This window comes from Larus michahellis, chromosome 7 (assembly GCF_964199755.1).
Source record: "Larus michahellis chromosome 7, bLarMic1.1, whole genome shotgun sequence".
NCBI lineage: Eukaryota > Metazoa > Chordata > Aves > Charadriiformes > Laridae > Larus > Larus michahellis.
In genome coordinates this window covers 49,252,092-49,269,034 of record NC_133902.1, presented here as the reverse complement: position 1 = coordinate 49,269,034, position 16,943 = coordinate 49,252,092, and the positions used below count along the sequence as shown (strand labels likewise).

At 40.9% G+C, this 16,943-nt stretch overlaps 1 protein-coding gene across 12 annotated transcripts in view; it reads right to left on the bottom strand.

The window, feature by feature from the left end:
* Positions 1-16,943, bottom strand: part of KALRN (kalirin RhoGEF kinase) — a 522,320-nt gene that overhangs the window by 149,118 nt on the left and 356,259 nt on the right. For all 12 annotated transcript variants that reach the window (XM_074595384.1, XM_074595391.1, XM_074595388.1 and 9 more), the window contains 10 exons: positions 16,502-16,651; positions 15,448-15,562; positions 12,718-12,833; positions 12,036-12,158; positions 9,312-9,494; positions 8,125-8,243; positions 6,806-6,872; positions 5,779-5,888; positions 3,936-4,005; positions 2,138-2,227 (listed from right to left, as the gene is read on the bottom strand). In XM_074595384.1, the coding sequence (XP_074451485.1) occupies positions 2,138-2,227; positions 3,936-4,005; positions 5,779-5,888; positions 6,806-6,872; positions 8,125-8,243; positions 9,312-9,494; positions 12,036-12,158; positions 12,718-12,833; positions 15,448-15,562; positions 16,502-16,651 (1,143 nt within the window). The remainder of the gene's footprint in view (positions 1-2,137; positions 2,228-3,935; positions 4,006-5,778; positions 5,889-6,805; positions 6,873-8,124; positions 8,244-9,311; positions 9,495-12,035; positions 12,159-12,717; positions 12,834-15,447; positions 15,563-16,501; positions 16,652-16,943) is intronic.

Below are 16,943 nucleotides of genomic sequence, written 5' to 3'. Positions count from 1 at the left end.
CTGTCCAAGAACCATCCTCCATGCAGAAACACAATGCTCCGCAATGCTACCAAAGTCAATGGGCTTTACCATATTCCATTCTAAATGCTGGTCACGCAAACTAAAGGTGCCCTGTGGCTCCTTGAATATAACAATTGATCTTTTCTGAGATTTAAAGGAAAAAAATATTCAAAATACCAGAAGCATACAGATGACTGAACCAAACTCTGTCTTTGTCCTGAGGGCCAAATAACAGACACTAAAATCAACACTACCACCTCAATAACATGCTGGTTTCCACCAGATGAAGCCCTTGCAATGAGCTCTGAAGCTGCAAATTTTCCCTGGACTTGAAGGGTTCGACAGATTACTGGGACTACTTTTTCTCATTTCAAAGGTGGCTTTCTATGATAGTTTATGCAATTTAAGGGATTGTACACTTGTGATCCTCAAGCAGGATTCTTACTAAGAAGTGTTATTCTAGATAACTCATCATTAGGGTGTTTTGGGAAATTGCAGATTCTTCCTGGAAGAAAAGAACCAGACATTTCCTTCATATTCCTTGAGCCAGACGGTCCTCTGTCCTGCCACTTAACCACTGCCAATCCAAGATCAAGACAAGAAGGATCTACAGGTACTTTGCACTACCTTAGTCAGATTGAGTAAATCCTAAAGGATTTTTCTGGGGGGCTAGCCATCTTTCTCTTTTTGCACATGCATCACTGGGTAGCCCAGCACAATTCCTACCAATGGAAGGAAAACGTCCCCTTCCAAAACAGCAGATGCTGACACATGAATATTCTCTATTAAACAACATCAGGCAGGTTTCCAGCTCATATACAGAGCTGAAGTGGAAAAGCTTAGGAGAGTAAATGCTTTTAACCTGTGCGAACAACACTGATAGACACCTAGGGCGGGTTAAACCCTCCACGAGTCGCCAACAAACCATTCAACAGGCTCAAGCGCCACCTCCTGGAAAATCCCCTTCAGTTCAATTCTACTTTTACACCATCCCGTAACAAGGCAAAAGAAAAAGGTGTTCATCACTTTTCTTCTGGCTGATGTGAGATCTTTCAGTGTTGAGTTTAATTGAAATGCTATACCCATTGGCACATATGAAACCCAGAGAAGCTGATTCACGTCAGGCAGGTTGGATCCTGCTGATCGGTTACGTTTGTAAAAAGATTGTCAATGCTTTCAAAAAGAGGTCTTAGCATTTATTTTTTTTTTTTAGAAAGGCAATTAATTAAAGCTATAGGCTAAGCAGAAAACCATGGCAAAATGGATGAGGTTCCAAAAATTGGAGGGAAAGCTTAGTTTAAAAGTGCTCTACAAAACTGGGTTTGGAGCCTGCAAATGGTTATCACCAGGTGTAGTACTTGTAAGGGAAATGGTCTAATTGCAGTCAATGGAGTCCCTTACTAGCATGATGAAGCAAACGCTTAGAATCATAGAAGAGACTGGAAGAGACCTTTACGATCAAGTCCAACCTAGTACTGCCAAGTACCACTAAACCATGTCCCTCAGCCCTACATCTACACATTTTATAAATACCTGCAGGGATGGCAACTCAAACACTTCCCTGGGCAGCCTGTTCCAATGCTTGATAACCCTTTCAATGAAGAAATTTTTCCTAATACCCAATCTAAATCTCCCCTGGCGCAACTTGAGGCCATCTCCTCTTGTCCTATTGCCTGTTACTTGAGAGAAGAGACTGACCGCCCACCTCGCTGCAATCTCCTTTCAGGTAGTTGTAGAGAGCGATTTAATAGGGTGGGTAAAATTTGCATACCAGGAGAACAGGATCTTGTTTTGGACTTCGGGATTTCACATCATAAAATATAATGGGATCTGCTTTTCATTTTACCACTAAACCCAGCAGTAGAGAGTACATCTAAACCAGATCTTTAGAAAGGACTGGGTCTGAAAAATGCACAAAGGTTCCCATAAGAATGTGTGTCTCCGTTAAAAACAACTTGCCACATTGATGAAGATCACACATCACACCACAGCCTATCAGTTTTCACAGCAGGTGATATCTGCGGTGGAATGAAAAACCCAAATGCCAAAGCACAAAAGGAACCTGTTACTCAGAGGTAAAGAGGAGGTGTTTTAGCTGCACTATGCGTGCAGAAGGAAAATGGCAATGGCTGCTCACATCAAAGAAAGTCCCTGCATGTTCCAGGATGAGCTGGCTGGAGTCAGGCTTGTTTTTGCAGTAGGTGACATACATCTGAAATTTATCTGCCTGTGAAAACAAACATCAAGGGAAAAGCAAGATAAGCTATTTCTCTGCTTGCACATTCTTTCATTAAGGCTTACCAGAATAAATACAGGTGATAAACCCCCACCATCTCAAAGTAACGTAAGAAATGCAAATTAAGAACAGAAGACTTATGGACAGTTCATACTTTACCTGAGCAATTCTGAGGGGAATGAGGTGCATCATGTAACAGCTATGGGAGGCTTTCTTTAACAAGTGTCACAGAGGGAAGGGCTAAAACCTTAATCCAGCTATAAAATAATTTCTAAGAGCTCTAATGTTGTTACACAGATTTTATCCAAAAGTCTGCAGGTCTCAAAATCCACTCATGAAATGTCGACTCTCTCACCTACTTGCAAATGAAGCCAGTGTGGAAACTCTGGGCAAAAGACTCGCCTGACTTAAACTGGCTCGAGTCAGCATTTTTGACTTGAGACTGGCTCAGATTTGTGATGCCTGGCCCAAACTTGCCTTTCCTACCTTGGTTCAGACTTTAATGGCTCAAACTTTATGTTGTGCTAGGAGTGTTTTGCATTTCATTTCACAATTTATTTATTTTTTAGAGGAAATTAAAAGCATCTGTGCGCTCCTGCCTTAGAGTAATTGCGTATTACTGAACTCTGGTCTCAGGGAGAGGCAGGCAAACAGAAGACGAGGATGGCCTCCTTTTATTACTATTGCGGTTTTTTATACCAGGTGTCTAAATAACAGGACACTGCAATTGGGCAGGCGGCTTTGTTTGTATGTCTGTAACCACACACACAGCTCTGGACACGTACCGTTGTTGAGATGATGGGGTAGTATCTTAAAAGTACCATGAAGATTTTGCACAGAATGATATATAAACGTGTCCAGGTTTCATAAATATGTAACCTCTTCTTTGGAAACAATATTTCTGAATCCATTTCATCAATATTTGTGTCATATTTTCAAATTAAAGCCCATTTGAAATCATCCAAACATGCTCATTATTTCGGTAAGTGAAAAGATTCCATAATGTCTTTAAAAATACTAATTCCCAGCTTTGAAATATGAATAAAACCATCAGAGAAAACATGAAGATGTCTGACTTGTGTGGTAAATATTTTGAAAAAAGAACAGCTTTCATACAGATAAATTGCTGTAGTCAATTCCTGGAGCCTCCTGTGCCCATGAAGACTCTTAGCATCAAGACTTCAAAGTCCTGTTGGAAATTATCCTGGCACTGGGTAATGGAATGAGAAAGTACAGTGGCTCAGCAATTTGACACAAATTTCTGAAGAAAAATGTTGATAAAATATGTTGTTCATGCCTTTATAGAGGTCTCATGGCATGACATAAATTCTCTAAGGAGAGCATATTAAGGTTTTAAATGTCCTTCCTCCCAGGGCCCTTCACAAAGAAATGAATGTCACCCCTAAATACAGGTTTGGGTTGACAAAGTCCTGTTAAACAGGAACCAGCAGAGGTAAAAGCTGTGCAGGTCAGTGCAGGACAAGGAGAGAGGCTCTGGAAAGCCTTCACACCACTGCTCAGGAGAAGAGTTACAGGAGGGAACCCTTCACCCTGCGAGAGGTGAAGAACAAAGCAGTCGTAGTTCCAGATTAGCTCCCTTATCACTAAGGACGTAACCCTTGCACCAATTCCCAGCTTGTTTCTGTCTGTGCTGGAGGAATTAAATTGAATAAATAATGAAAAGAAGAAGCCTCATTACCCAGGTGACGAAGCAGTGGCCCACATCCTCAGGCAGTTGTTCGTATTTCTCTAGTTCTTTCAGGAAAATGCTGAAAAAAGAAGACCCGGATCTAATTAGTTACAGTCAAATACCCAGGAGAAGCAGAATAACCAATGAGTTAATCAGTGCTAATGATCAATACTTGTATCTTGATTACAAGGCTAATCAAGTGTCTTGCCAGTGGAAGAAGTGTGTCCTTGCCAAGGTATGCTTTGGTTTTTGAGCACAGTCATGCCTGACTCAACTAGAAAGGAAAAGGTAGCAATCCCTTGTAGGGGTCAGTGTATTCAGGACTGCAAAGTGATATTCAAGAACCAGATTGTGAATCTGCAAAAAGATCTTGTGCAGTGCTTCAGACGAAGAGCAAAAAGAGAAGCCCAAAACTTCCAGCTTTCCATTACCAAACTCAGCACAGTGGGCAAAAGACAACAATTTAAAGAAGCTTGATACTTCATAGGTAAGTAGTAAGCTCACGAAATGCAGATTTTGTAATCAACTCTCTCTCAATACCTTGTATTATGAGTGACATCTCTGTTTGCAGACAGAGCCCTCTACAATGCCTGGGTGGAAAGAGCAATGTGAAACAGAAATTGCAGAAGCAACTGAATGTGCTGTTTTCCCCATCCCTGAATCAGGCTGGGGGATGCCTTAACATCACCAGCCAAAGGAGAGGATTTTGGAGGATGCTGGTAGAGGCAAGAGGGGGGACAATTTATTTTAGCGTTGCTAGAAGTTTTATCAGGAAATGCATTATGCAGAAGCAGCAGGCTGGAGGAGAATGGGTCAGAGAAAGGACAAATGACAGCAGCAGGGAGCTGAGGGGCACGACTGAGGGTTGAAGGGGTGTTAGCAGGGAGTAAGGGAAAGTCAAAAAGACGAGTAATCAGATGGCATCAGTCAGGGTGATATAGCACCACAAAGAGAGGGGGAGTGGGAAGGCAATTGAGTGATCCCAGCATGGTTTTAAATGGGAGAAGAATACTTACCCACATGACAGGGCAATTCTTGTGGGCTGGAAGTCAATTAATCTATTACTTAAAGGACTTTTTAATGAAATACGTTGTTTGAATCTACTATCCTGACATGCTTTGAAACTGCTTGCACAAAAGCACGCATATGGCAGCATCTGCTTGGCCATATTTATGTGTATGTGATGGTGCATTTATCTGTCTGAACCACTGAAAGTCTCCCAGAACTTCAACAGGGAAGGGTTTTATGGTTTGTTTTTCAAACTGCTTTGGTTTTGATGTGCAACTTAAAGGCAGACTTTGAAATTCAGACTGAACTTGTACGATTCAGCACCCCTAAATATTAAGTTTATAACTGCTATTGCATTCACATTATAGCAGGGAAACAATACCCTCTAAGCTGATCTGATACACAGTCTTGAAAAAAAAGGAGTACTGTTAGTTACAGGTTAAATACAGAGAATCTCCAAGAAGCGGCATGAAAGCTACTGGTTAACCCAACCATTCCTTTTTTTCCCCTTGTGTTTTCCGAGAGATCGCACTTTTGACAGGCAAGCTTCCAGACCAGATCTAGTGCTGTGAGACAGAAAGCATGCGCAAGACTACAAAGCATCAGTATAATATGACTTCAACATTGTTAATCAGCTGAAGGCAAAGTTTAAACTAAGATGAAATTAATTGTTGTAAAAGAAACAAAACAAGAAATCAAACATTATTTTGCAAACCTGGATCAATTACTTTACACTCCTGTGTGCATTCTACTGTAGGTGTTACACCACATAGATGTACAGGTCTACACATGCCGTTTGTTTCTTTAGTCAGTAAACATTAACAGAACAGTTAGGAAAACCTACTTGTTATGAAAGTCATATATCTCCTGAATATTGCCAAAGATGATGTGTTCTTTATTAAGGATCCCAGTGGGTATTTCTTCCACTCCACTCGTCATTTCCCAAAGGTAAGTCTGGAAGACACCAGCAATTCTTAGCTTTGTGAATAAATGCAGTGAAAAAGAATAGATCTCCCTGGTTTATTGCCAAAGGCACAGGCTGACAAGGGAACTATGTACTTTGAGATTAAACAAACAAGCTAAAAAAAAAAAAATGTTCCAGTGTCACAGTAAGCTCCCCAGAGAAATTCAAAGTGCTGACACTCAGAAGTTGTCTGAGGAAAAAGCAGAAACATGCCAACAACACCCGTCTTTGCTGTCTAACTGATGGCGTCCAAAAACTGCAGGCAGAAACAGTTGAAGACAAACTGGATTTGCCACTTCAGTAGCATTAGATACATAAAAATCTCTTTCAAACTGCAGGAATGTGAAAGCTGACAGATTTCACTGAAATACACTCTGCTTTTTGCCCTGAATATCACAGTGTGCTTCAGGAACACCCTGCTGTAGAGCTAGGCAAGGTATTTGACAGTGCAAATACAGCTCTTTCTCTAGCAGGAGGTGATCCAAAGGAACAGATTTGAATTCTTAAGAAAACGTTCCATGATTCAAAAAAGAGTAGAAACTAACAAATTTCAGGCCAACATGCAAATATAATGTTCTTTTCTGAGTCCCAGGACGTTGTTCTCACTCTGCAGGGGTCAGTGCAGCTTTGTAAATAAAGGCACACTCAGGTGTCCCTGGGGGTGCAGACATTTACAGCTACTGGTGGGGAGCACCGGGCGCGGCTCTGCCAGTGGGAGACAAGCTCCCTCTGCTGCCCACCCAGCTCCCCACCACCAGCAGGACATAGCTCTGCGGCTAGCCACAACGGTGGTACCCTCACACCGACTCTTGTCGAGGTCAGCCTTTGCAGTACAGTGAACATCACCACCACAAAGGATACCATGTCCTTCCTGAAAGTACTGGAGACTTCCCGGGCCTTAACTTACCTCTAAACATTCATGTAAGTCCCTGACATAAGCTTTTTCTGTCTGAAGCAGCTCAGCCATAATGAATCTGAAAGAAAGAAAGTCTTTCAGGTGTTTTGGACATGACTGGCATTTGTACAATGAACAGAAAACAAAACAGCCTTCTGTTGTCTTCATGAATCAGCGTACTTCCACTCTAAGCCTTCAGCTGCTACATTTTGCACCTTTCAGCTCCAGGAATGAAATATCTCTTCATTGTCTAGTCCTCTGTAGGGTTATTTTCTAAGTATCTTTTCTGTGACAAATTCTAGTTATGTTGTATTTCTGCAACCCTGAGGTATGATTTACTATCTACATGCCCATCCTTAACAGTCAACTGATTCTTAGAAAAGTTTTTTCCCCAGGAGCAAGGATTTGAGATTCACTGACAACACTCACAACTTCACTAACAGTCAACAGTAAGTCACCCTGAAACTTGACCTTCAGTGGCAATACAGGTGGATTTGGGAGACAGCAGGACTTTGAAGAGGCTTCAACAGCTTGGTATCCAACTGGAGAAAATCCAGACTGGTGGGAAGCCCAGAAACCGCATCTGTAGTGCCTGAGGCTGGGCATCTCAAAGTTGAAATGCCCAATGTTTTGAAAATGTGCCACAGGCAGACCAAGTGTAACCACTGTTTCCTAAAGTAGAAACGGTTTCTTATCAAGGTTATGCACCGTAGTGACAATTTTAGAGGGCTGAGAAGGATCCTGCATACAAATGCTTTCCAGAATATTCTCAACAAAAATTAAGAGAAAATACTGTGAAATTAGACTGTTTCTAGATTTAAGTACAACAAGAACTCTCCAAATATTTCCTCTAGTATAAAATATATCCAGTTCTCTCAGTTCTACACCCACTGAAATTTGAACGTACGCTTGAAGTGAACTCTTGTTAACCCAGTTAACTCCTCTGGATGTCACTGGAGTTTAAATGATACCAAGACATATAAAGATGGTTTTCATTTTTTTTTTTTGTTCATTTTACTTTTCACATACAGCTGGAAAGAAATCGTGGCAATGAATACCTCCATGACATCAGGGTCTAATCAAAATGCTTGACTCAGTCCTTTCCCTTTCCAAAAGTAACTTCTGATTAAAACCAAAAGAAATTCAACCTGTATTTCCTAAAATTCTCTAGCCTACAAGTCACAACTTCTGCCCTACGCCTGTAGACTTAGCTCAATAGCTCCACAGCTGGAAGGAGTTACAGGACTGTCAGTCAGTTCTGGTCATGCAAATATCATAGAATCATTCTTTGATAATGTGTCACGGCAGACTGTAAGCATTTGGGGACATACTCTTTCTTTCTGGCTGACTTTCTTTTTTCTTCATTGACTTCATGATTTGCATCTCGCAGCTTTACCTCCCGGTCTGAAAGACTTGCTGGAATAATATCTAGTTCTAGGTCCTTGTTATCCTAGAAAAAGTGACAGTACAGATTTTAAATTCATTGTAACCCAACTGCTGTGCAAAATGCAGCATGTTCATGAATAAGAAGGGACAAAAGTAAGATAAAGATACAATGTCAGAAAGCAGGAAATTCAAAGAGATTTAGAAAAAGTACAGTGAGAAGGGAGAAGGTGAGAGAAATCTTAAAAAAATACCAACTATAAGATTTATTATAGTCTTCACTGTTAGGCTTATCTAGAAACAGGTATTGACAACAAAAGTCTAAATTTTACTTTGCTCCTTCACATCTAAATGAGTTGCCTAGTATGGGACTTCATAAATAGCCTGATACAGTAGGGCCCTATACAGAGACAATCCCCACTTCCAATGGCCTTCTGCCATGGAAATACTTCCAGACTGTGGTTAGTAACTTTGTGTAAACTAGAGACCCTTACAAGGAACAGTAGATTTAAGGTAACTTGAAGGTGTGAGGGAATTTATTCCTCTTTGTTTGATACTCAGTTTTGAAGGACGGTTGACTGAAATGTTTTTAAGTATTTCTGTTTCTGGCACTCCCCCTTAATACTGCGGCCAGGCAATAGCAGAAGGTTCTAATTTTTGTTTCTCTTGTGTTGCTCTACTTCACCTAAAAGAGCTCAGAGATGAGGTTGGGGATCAATTTTTTGGTTAGTTAAAGGATGAGAGAATGGAAACTTACAGTCAAAGCCTGCGTTTGATTCAAAATAATGGTGTGGGAGCAGGATTTATGGCTTATGCTAAAATTAACACAGACTTTTATTCAAATAATGTGTTTCTCCTTCCCAGTAGCTGTATGGTCTCCTGGAGAATGATGCAAACATTTGTTTAGAAAGTCTCTCTGATATTCCTCCGCCTCCTCCTCATATCACCGATCTGCCATAAAAAAAACCTTTTTCTCTTCAGAAACAGTTCCGAGCTTGGCTAGGTGAGTTGGCTAGGTTTTAAAGTGCTTCTAATGGACACACAGTAACCTGGAGCATTCATACCATAACCTTCACTTCTCTTTGTGACTTTCAGCTTTGGTATAAAACCCCAGCAGGACACGGACTTACAGTACCTCTGTATTGATTCCAAGGGCTTTTTCCAGGGAGTAGCGGTATTTCCCCATCCTGAGAGAGAAGTCACGGTAGCGTTTGTCAACGGTGGTGACCCACTTTCTAATTTCAGTGGCGTGTATATGTCCTTTTTCTACAAAGCTGTCAGCCAGCTGGATGAGGAGCTTCACTTTCTCCTTTGTTTGCTGCCCAAAATACGGTCCTTGGTTACGTTGCATCATTATTGTTTCCATTGCTTTTAATTCACACAGCAGTCAGAAGCAGCTCACAATTTTTTATGCATCATTAAAGAGTGCCTGTACTTCATCTTATACAGAATCAGATGCTTTAAACTTTGACCAGTAAAATATGAAAGGAATGAAATTTTTACAAGGACACTTATGAAGCTGCAGGAGATAGAAAAAGTCAGGTTTTTGAAACCACACACACACACAAACACATAAGGAAAACATGCTGGAAGTTAGACATGCCTCCTTCCCATAACCAAAAACTTATTTTTTATGAGCCTTGGAGTAGAAGACAGGATTTAAAAAAAAAATCACACCTCATAAAATACACCAAGTTACTCTGAATCTATACCTAGGTGGTTCTGCAGACCGGTGTAGGCAGGTCATTAATGCACCACATATCAGCCCAGGAAGTGAGCTTGAGTCACTACTACTCTGTTTCAGAAGCAAACAGAATTTAAATCCAAATTTCTGGTCGTCTATAAAATCTCCCCTCAGTAGTTTAGTTCTAGTTAGAGCATTACAGACTAAAAGTTGCCTGAACTCCTGAAACATACCCTGAGACCCCAAACCTTCCAGAAATCTTTTCTATTCTACCTGGGCTCTGACTGCCCCGTAGTCACTATGGTTTTCCATGCTGAGGAAGTCTGTGCAAATCTGGCACAAAAGAGTTAGTTATAAATTTTAGCTTAGAGTCCAAATCTATCCTAGGAACTGAAGGCGCCTGGGCCCTATGTTTGACTCAAGTACAAAGTGCTTATAAAAACTGAGATATCAACTGTACAGGCTGCACTCCAGCTGTAACATACACGTTAATTCTCAAAAGCAAAAAGAGAATCAGTTGTATCCCCAGAAGTACTGGCAAGTTGCTTTTCAGAGATGAGGAGAAACTTCCACTCTGCCTGAAGCGAGACATACTTTCAGGTACTTGACGTTATTTGGCCACAAGCGGACAAATGCAAGTCAGACCAGAAAACATCTAGAAGATTTCAAACACCAAACTAAATTCAAGAAATTTCACCTGCAAAATAAATTAACAGCTGAATCAGAGGCCATCTTAACAAATTAATTGAGTACTTTAGCAACGCTTGGTACGGAGAAATAAAAATCCGACTTCCTGTTATATTTAAAGGGTGTTTCATTCCAAAAAGCTACTGGTGTTTTTGCTTTCCAAACGATTGGTTTGGCCAGAAAGTTATTTGGATCAGAAAGGCTTTTAGTTACAGTTTAATTCCAGAATAACATCAGTCTGGGAGTGACATACGTTTACCAGATTGCATGTGGCAGTGAAAATATTCTAGGTCAGCAGTAGGGAAGTGATTTACTAGAGCCCTAGGGAGCAAGATGCGTCAGTGTAAGAAATGGCCAGTAATGGTCAATAAGGAACAAAAACTCAATCCTAGGCTAAGTCAAGAGCAGAAATAGTTCAGAAACTTCAGGATGAATCAAGATTATTCTGATCAAAATTAAATTATAACCTGGAATACGATTTCAGGTGGATCGATTATGGATGGTTAGAGGCCAGGAGTACTATTAAAGGAATGTTCTACTGGTCCTGTCTCATTACATTAACTTCCACCCACTGCTAGTTATCTCCCGTTTTCATAAACATGCAAGCTAAGGAAAAAGGAAGGGGACAAGAACACCACAAAGCCTTTGAATCAAACCCATGCAAGTATGGACAGCCTAACGAGGAATTTGAGGATTACAGAAGACCAATTTCAGGACACAGTGAAACGAAGCTACGTAATACCAAAGCCATGGTCTTGCTGCAGTTCGACTTTGCAATTTAGATCTTTATCAGTGACTGTTAATACCCCTGTGGATTCAGTGTCTGTGAATTACCTATGGTTTGAATTAATTTGTCTGAAGCAGATCCAATCACCATTCCTCTGTAAACCCCACCAGATTTCTCAGAATTGCTCCAGATAAATTAATAGATTCTTGGTAATGCAGCTTTGCATTAAAAAACGTTCACCCCAGAGTTTACAAACCCATTTATTTAAAGTATTTTGTTGGGATCAGCAGATTTATTTCTAATGAGATAAATGATCAACTGTGATCAAACCAGCTGGAATTAACGAAAGAAATTGTGGTTGTAATGACAGAAGAAAGAGGCAGGGAATCCAAGATGACCTTGGATACGTTCAGATCAATTAGTTACTCTATACCATTATTGTAAGATTGTTCGAGAATTGAATTAGTGTCTCATTAGGTTGCTGTGAACTCTGTATGCAAATGGACTTTCTCTTCCTTCTGATCAGAATAAAAATGCTTCATATTCAGTACAGACCAAGGGGGACAAAACCTCCTTTTTGTGCCTATGCCTTGCTAAATGAAAGATCACAGTTCTCAAAAGACATTTATTGTCTGGGCTAGGAATGTCGGGAGGAAAACACAAAATCAAGAGAATATTATTACAGAGATTTAAGGCACTAAAACAGGATCATAAACACAGACTAAGGCAGATGCCGTAATTAGATTAAAGCCACTGTTTACCTTGGCAGGTACTCTGAATTCCCCGTATTCCTTCAGGAGTTCCTGAGTTTCTTCTGCTGATTCCCCTGTGGAGTTGTGAGTAGAGAGGTAATATTCGCCTGTTTCTTGGATCCAGTCTAAGGCCTGTGAATGTCAAAAAAAACAAAAGGAAAAACAAAACAGTCTTTGTATTTCAAGAACTAATCCTCTGACAAAAAAATCTGCCAAATAAAGGATATCAAATCCATTGGGACTTAATACAGTGTATACTAAAACACTTTCTAGGAACACAGAAAAAGAATACAGTAATCAAAGCAGGTAGAAGAGGATACAAAAGGTGCTGCGTGCTTCTGAGGAGAAAAAGGAATGTAGGGAATTCTACCTATATACAGATAAATCTGCATGCAGGGAAAGCAGTTTTCTCACTCAGTAATAGCTCAATAAAACAATTTTGCTCTTATACAATTTTCAAATGAATTAACAAAACCGGAAATTAATCTGACCTGTCAAAAATACTGAGTTTTGTTGTTGGGATTTTAAACTCTATTAAATTGTTTTAAAAATCTGCATTGTTTTCAAAAATCACAGTTTTTAAATACAACTTGAGATTGCAACAGGAACCCCACACAGAGGCATTACACGAATACAAGAAATATTTACGCTCTGCCAGGACAGAAAGACAAAGCGGGTTTTTTTACACTACCTGCTTGGCACTGCGCTCAAAGACAACATATTGTTGGCACTGATCTAATCTTCGTTTTTTCAGGGTCCAGAAGTGAAGGACCCGGTTCTCCCTCTGCAGCAGCTCACTCAGAATGGCTGTAGGGCAAAGGAAAACATCTGCATGATTAGTGATTCTGAGTGCATACAGAAATAAGCCATAAAAAGCTGAATTTACTCACTCTGCCTGGACTGCGACTGTACTTCTTAAAAACAAGCATTGATTCAAAGGGGCTGCTTTAAAAAACGAAACAAAACAAAACCAACAAAAAAGCGCAGTTGCAAAGTTATCTGGTAAAGGAGGAGATGCTAGAACAGAGTTTGGAATTTACCGCAGTAAATACACTGGGGTACCTGATTTACAGTTCTTTCATTCTCTTCTGTTGCATATTTCGGGGGTCTAGTACTGGCTGATGTAGGAGAAGTTGCCCTTTTACTGCCCCGTCTGTTGCTCTGGCCACAGGCTACGCAGCACTTGGCACTGAAGCCTACTGTCACGCATGAGCTCTGGTCATGATTGAATTTAATTCAGACCTGAGCCCCTAGTTGGAAATACCTGCTAAGGTTTCTCGTGCTGCTGTACTGCCTGATGACACTTGGTGTGCTGCTCCCTGTGCAGTTATTGCTGGGCTACAGTTTTGGGTTGAGCCCTGGTATTGGTCCTCTCAACTGTTTTCTGTGTGAGGGGGGTGTGACAGACACCCAGATTCAGGAAGAAACTGGCAGGAGACCTGCTACTCCTTGGAGCCTAGGACATACGCATTCTTCAAAACCCAAGTGCTCAGCCAGGCTGTATCAACTCGATAAAAGGGTGTGATTTAACCCTTTAAAAAGTATCATGAGTTTAACTGAAAAGACTACACGCAGAGACAGTGCAAGAGATCTACACTGTGTAAGTGACATAAGCCTTAGTTAAACCTGAGCTTTTCTAACTGAACCGAGCTAAGTCATGTGTAGCCGGCAGCAGCGTGGCTCACGCCAGCCATGGCTGGGTAGGGAGCGCTGGGAGCTACCTCGGCAGGTGAGGCACGGCAGCCCTCCCGCATCATCCTCAAAGCCGAGCATCCACTAGAGGGGGCTTAGGCACACGCAGCCCGGGCAGCAGCCACGCTCTTTTATATTAAAACACCGAGTGTAGCTTCTCAACCGCTTACGGTGACTTACGGTCATTTACAGTATCCATTAATAACCTTTTTCACCCCAAGCCCTTTCCGAATGTACCGATGTTTGTTGCTTATGTATCAAAACCGGTGGCAGCAAACAGATTTGGATGTATCCCTCCCCAGTGACAAGCGTGACACTGCTTATAGTCAAAAAATTTGTAATATTAAGTTAATTGCAAAACCTAGCCCAGTCCCTGCTGAGGGAACTTTGAATGACAAAATGAACTTGAAGCTCGACTTGGTGCCCCAGATCAGGTCTCTGCATAAACAGTTTATGCCAAATAAAACTTTGTTCTGTATCAATGACTTTGATTTGGAAGCACAATCAGTATCCTACTAAATAGTGCTTTTATTCTGAACTAAAGTGTCCACTTCAAAGATTTTCTGTAGGTAGACTCACCAAGTTTAAGAATTACATATTTGGCTTAGAAAAAGACTAATGTACAAGCTGATTTTTATACAAGTGAGTAATTTCAAACAAGCTCAGGGAGGAACACTCACAAATTTATATCAGGTGCATATTTAAAGGCTTGCTGAGTCAGGGTTTAATTAATTTTCCCGTGATTTTCAACTGTAGGGAACAAAAGTCCACAGCAACAACAAGCATTTGACACAGTAGCAGGGAAAAGTTGAACAAAGTCATGTTAACATTGAAGAAATAGTTTTGAAAGAAAGGAAGGAAAATAATCTTTTCAGTAGCACCATTTTCATCTTCTGTGCCTAACCAAAGTTCCCATCCCTCCCACATATGTAATAACTGCACTGCTTTTAAACCTGTATCTTTCTGCAGCTCGTAAGAAAGCCAATAATAATAATAATTAAAAAAATGATTTGTTTCTGCAGAATCACTTTGCTCATTCTTATCAGTACCTTGCAGCATTGCTAGGCACAGGTTAACGACTGTTTAATTAAGGAGAGGAGTGGAAATATTTCAAACATCTCAGATGTATCAGCTCATTGTAAATGGTGCTCTTTGACTAAAGGAAAGTAACTACAAATACTTTTTGTTTGATGTGGTAGGACATCAAATAGGATTCCAGGGACAAAAAGAAATAGCAGATCCATCCTAGGCACAAACAAGTTTGGGGTTAATTTTTTTCTAGTGCTCAGTAGCAACAGGATGCATCTAGACCTTGTATTTGATATATGCTTATTTGTTTATGCATTTTTAGATATTAAGGCAAAATAGTGCCTGATCATTTTGGCTGACAACCTACATGATGGGGGATGGCACAGTGTCACTCCCATGGACTCTCCTGCCAAGAGAAGCCAGGCAGAATGCGTGTTTCAAACCCCTTTCCTTTCCCCCCCCATCACCACTTGCAACAGCAGAGTTCTGTATAAGAACTCATGCCCAGCAGAGGAGGGATCACTTTCAGAGAGTGCTCACCGCCATTGCTAAAAGCGTCGGGCTTGTGTATCATTTTAGTAACAGCAGATGGCAAAACTTAAGGTGTCTTCTCAGCATGTTCACAAACATAAAGATAACCACACAGTAGAGGGGGAAGAAACCAAAACCTTCAATGCTGTCATTGCACCAGTGCACCAACCTTTCACTTGCTGCTCAGGCCCCCTTGTATGGCTTGCTACTCCGGGCATGCTGACATTGTTGCGGTGAATGTACTTGAGGAATACCTCAGCGTTCCTTCGTGCCAGTGTACAGGCCTAAGAAAAACAGCCCCCACCAAAATGAATCAGTGAAGATGAGCAAAGAGAGCAAAGGAGACCCAAGGGAGTTCTCCGCTTCTTTTGCAGGGAGGAGTTCTCTTTCATATGGGAACATGAGAGCTTCAGCTAAGAGGCAATAAACTCAAGTAATAAACTAGCAGCCTCATAAATGTATTAAAACACATAAGTCATTTTGAATATAGCGGCTGATACTTACATATTAAGGTAAATTAATGACAATAAGAAAGCAACTGGTTGTAAAGAGCTAGTACATCACACGTTTTCAATCTAACCAAAGCTAACCCATCTCTCAAGAAAAGTACTCATTGTTTCAAAAAACGTACAATCTAGCGGCATAATTTCTTAAGCCTTGCCTGCAAGCGTAGTTTCATGTTGTAATCAGTTTTAGTGGAAGGTGGGAGGCTGGCTGTCAGTTGACTTGTCAGCCTGTCAGCTCCACGGTTCTTACAAAGCAGCACCTGGAAGGCAGGAGGAAATCTCCGTCTCCATCCTGGTGCTGCCCTCCACAGACACAATTGCTTCAGTTTTTGTAGTTCTTCAGTTATTGGCTTGGAGGACAGAATTTGAAATGCTGGATGGCTTGTATAAGCCAGCCAACACCAAAATGCTGTATAATACCTGTCCTTTATAATGCTCATCATATGTAATCATGAGAATTTGAACTTTGAACCAGCACAACTAACATCCTTCAAGTGCAATGCAAATACCACCTAATTAGTCCTGATGACATCTGTCTGAGATATGCATTGATGATAATGCTTATTACCCCTACTATCACGGTGTGAAACTAGCCTAGGGCTTATACAGCCAGCCAGGAATTACACCTCAAACCCTCCTCTCAAACTCACCAACGTTGCTTTAAACTGACTACTTAATGGGGAGTTTTCCCGATTTATTAGAGAAATAAAATGAAACCTTGAGAAAAGCCTCTTTCTGCTCCAGGTGTTTGCTGATCAGAGGGATGACATGGTCTATCTCAGCTGCCGGTCCAAGTTTATCTCGACCCCCACACCAGTCTTCATCCCGTCTGTATTCTTGCTCCAAGCTCTCTAATACGCTGCACACCTGAAACATCCCATAAACAACAATTCAGTTATCTACAATCATAATCAGGAGAAACATATTCAGTAAAAGTCTACGACCAATGACATTTCAAATCTAAATGCTTTAGACTATGGGCCCTGGCACGGAGGATAAGCGGGTATGAAACAGGCCCTGGACAGAATGATCTAGCAGTTCTCTGACCCATAGGGATCTCTACTGTTTGGGATGCAATTCATCTGGTTTAAGGGTGATAAATCTTTCTTCTCTTCCAATGGATCATCAGGGGGAAGCTCAAAAGGTTGAATCAAGGCAG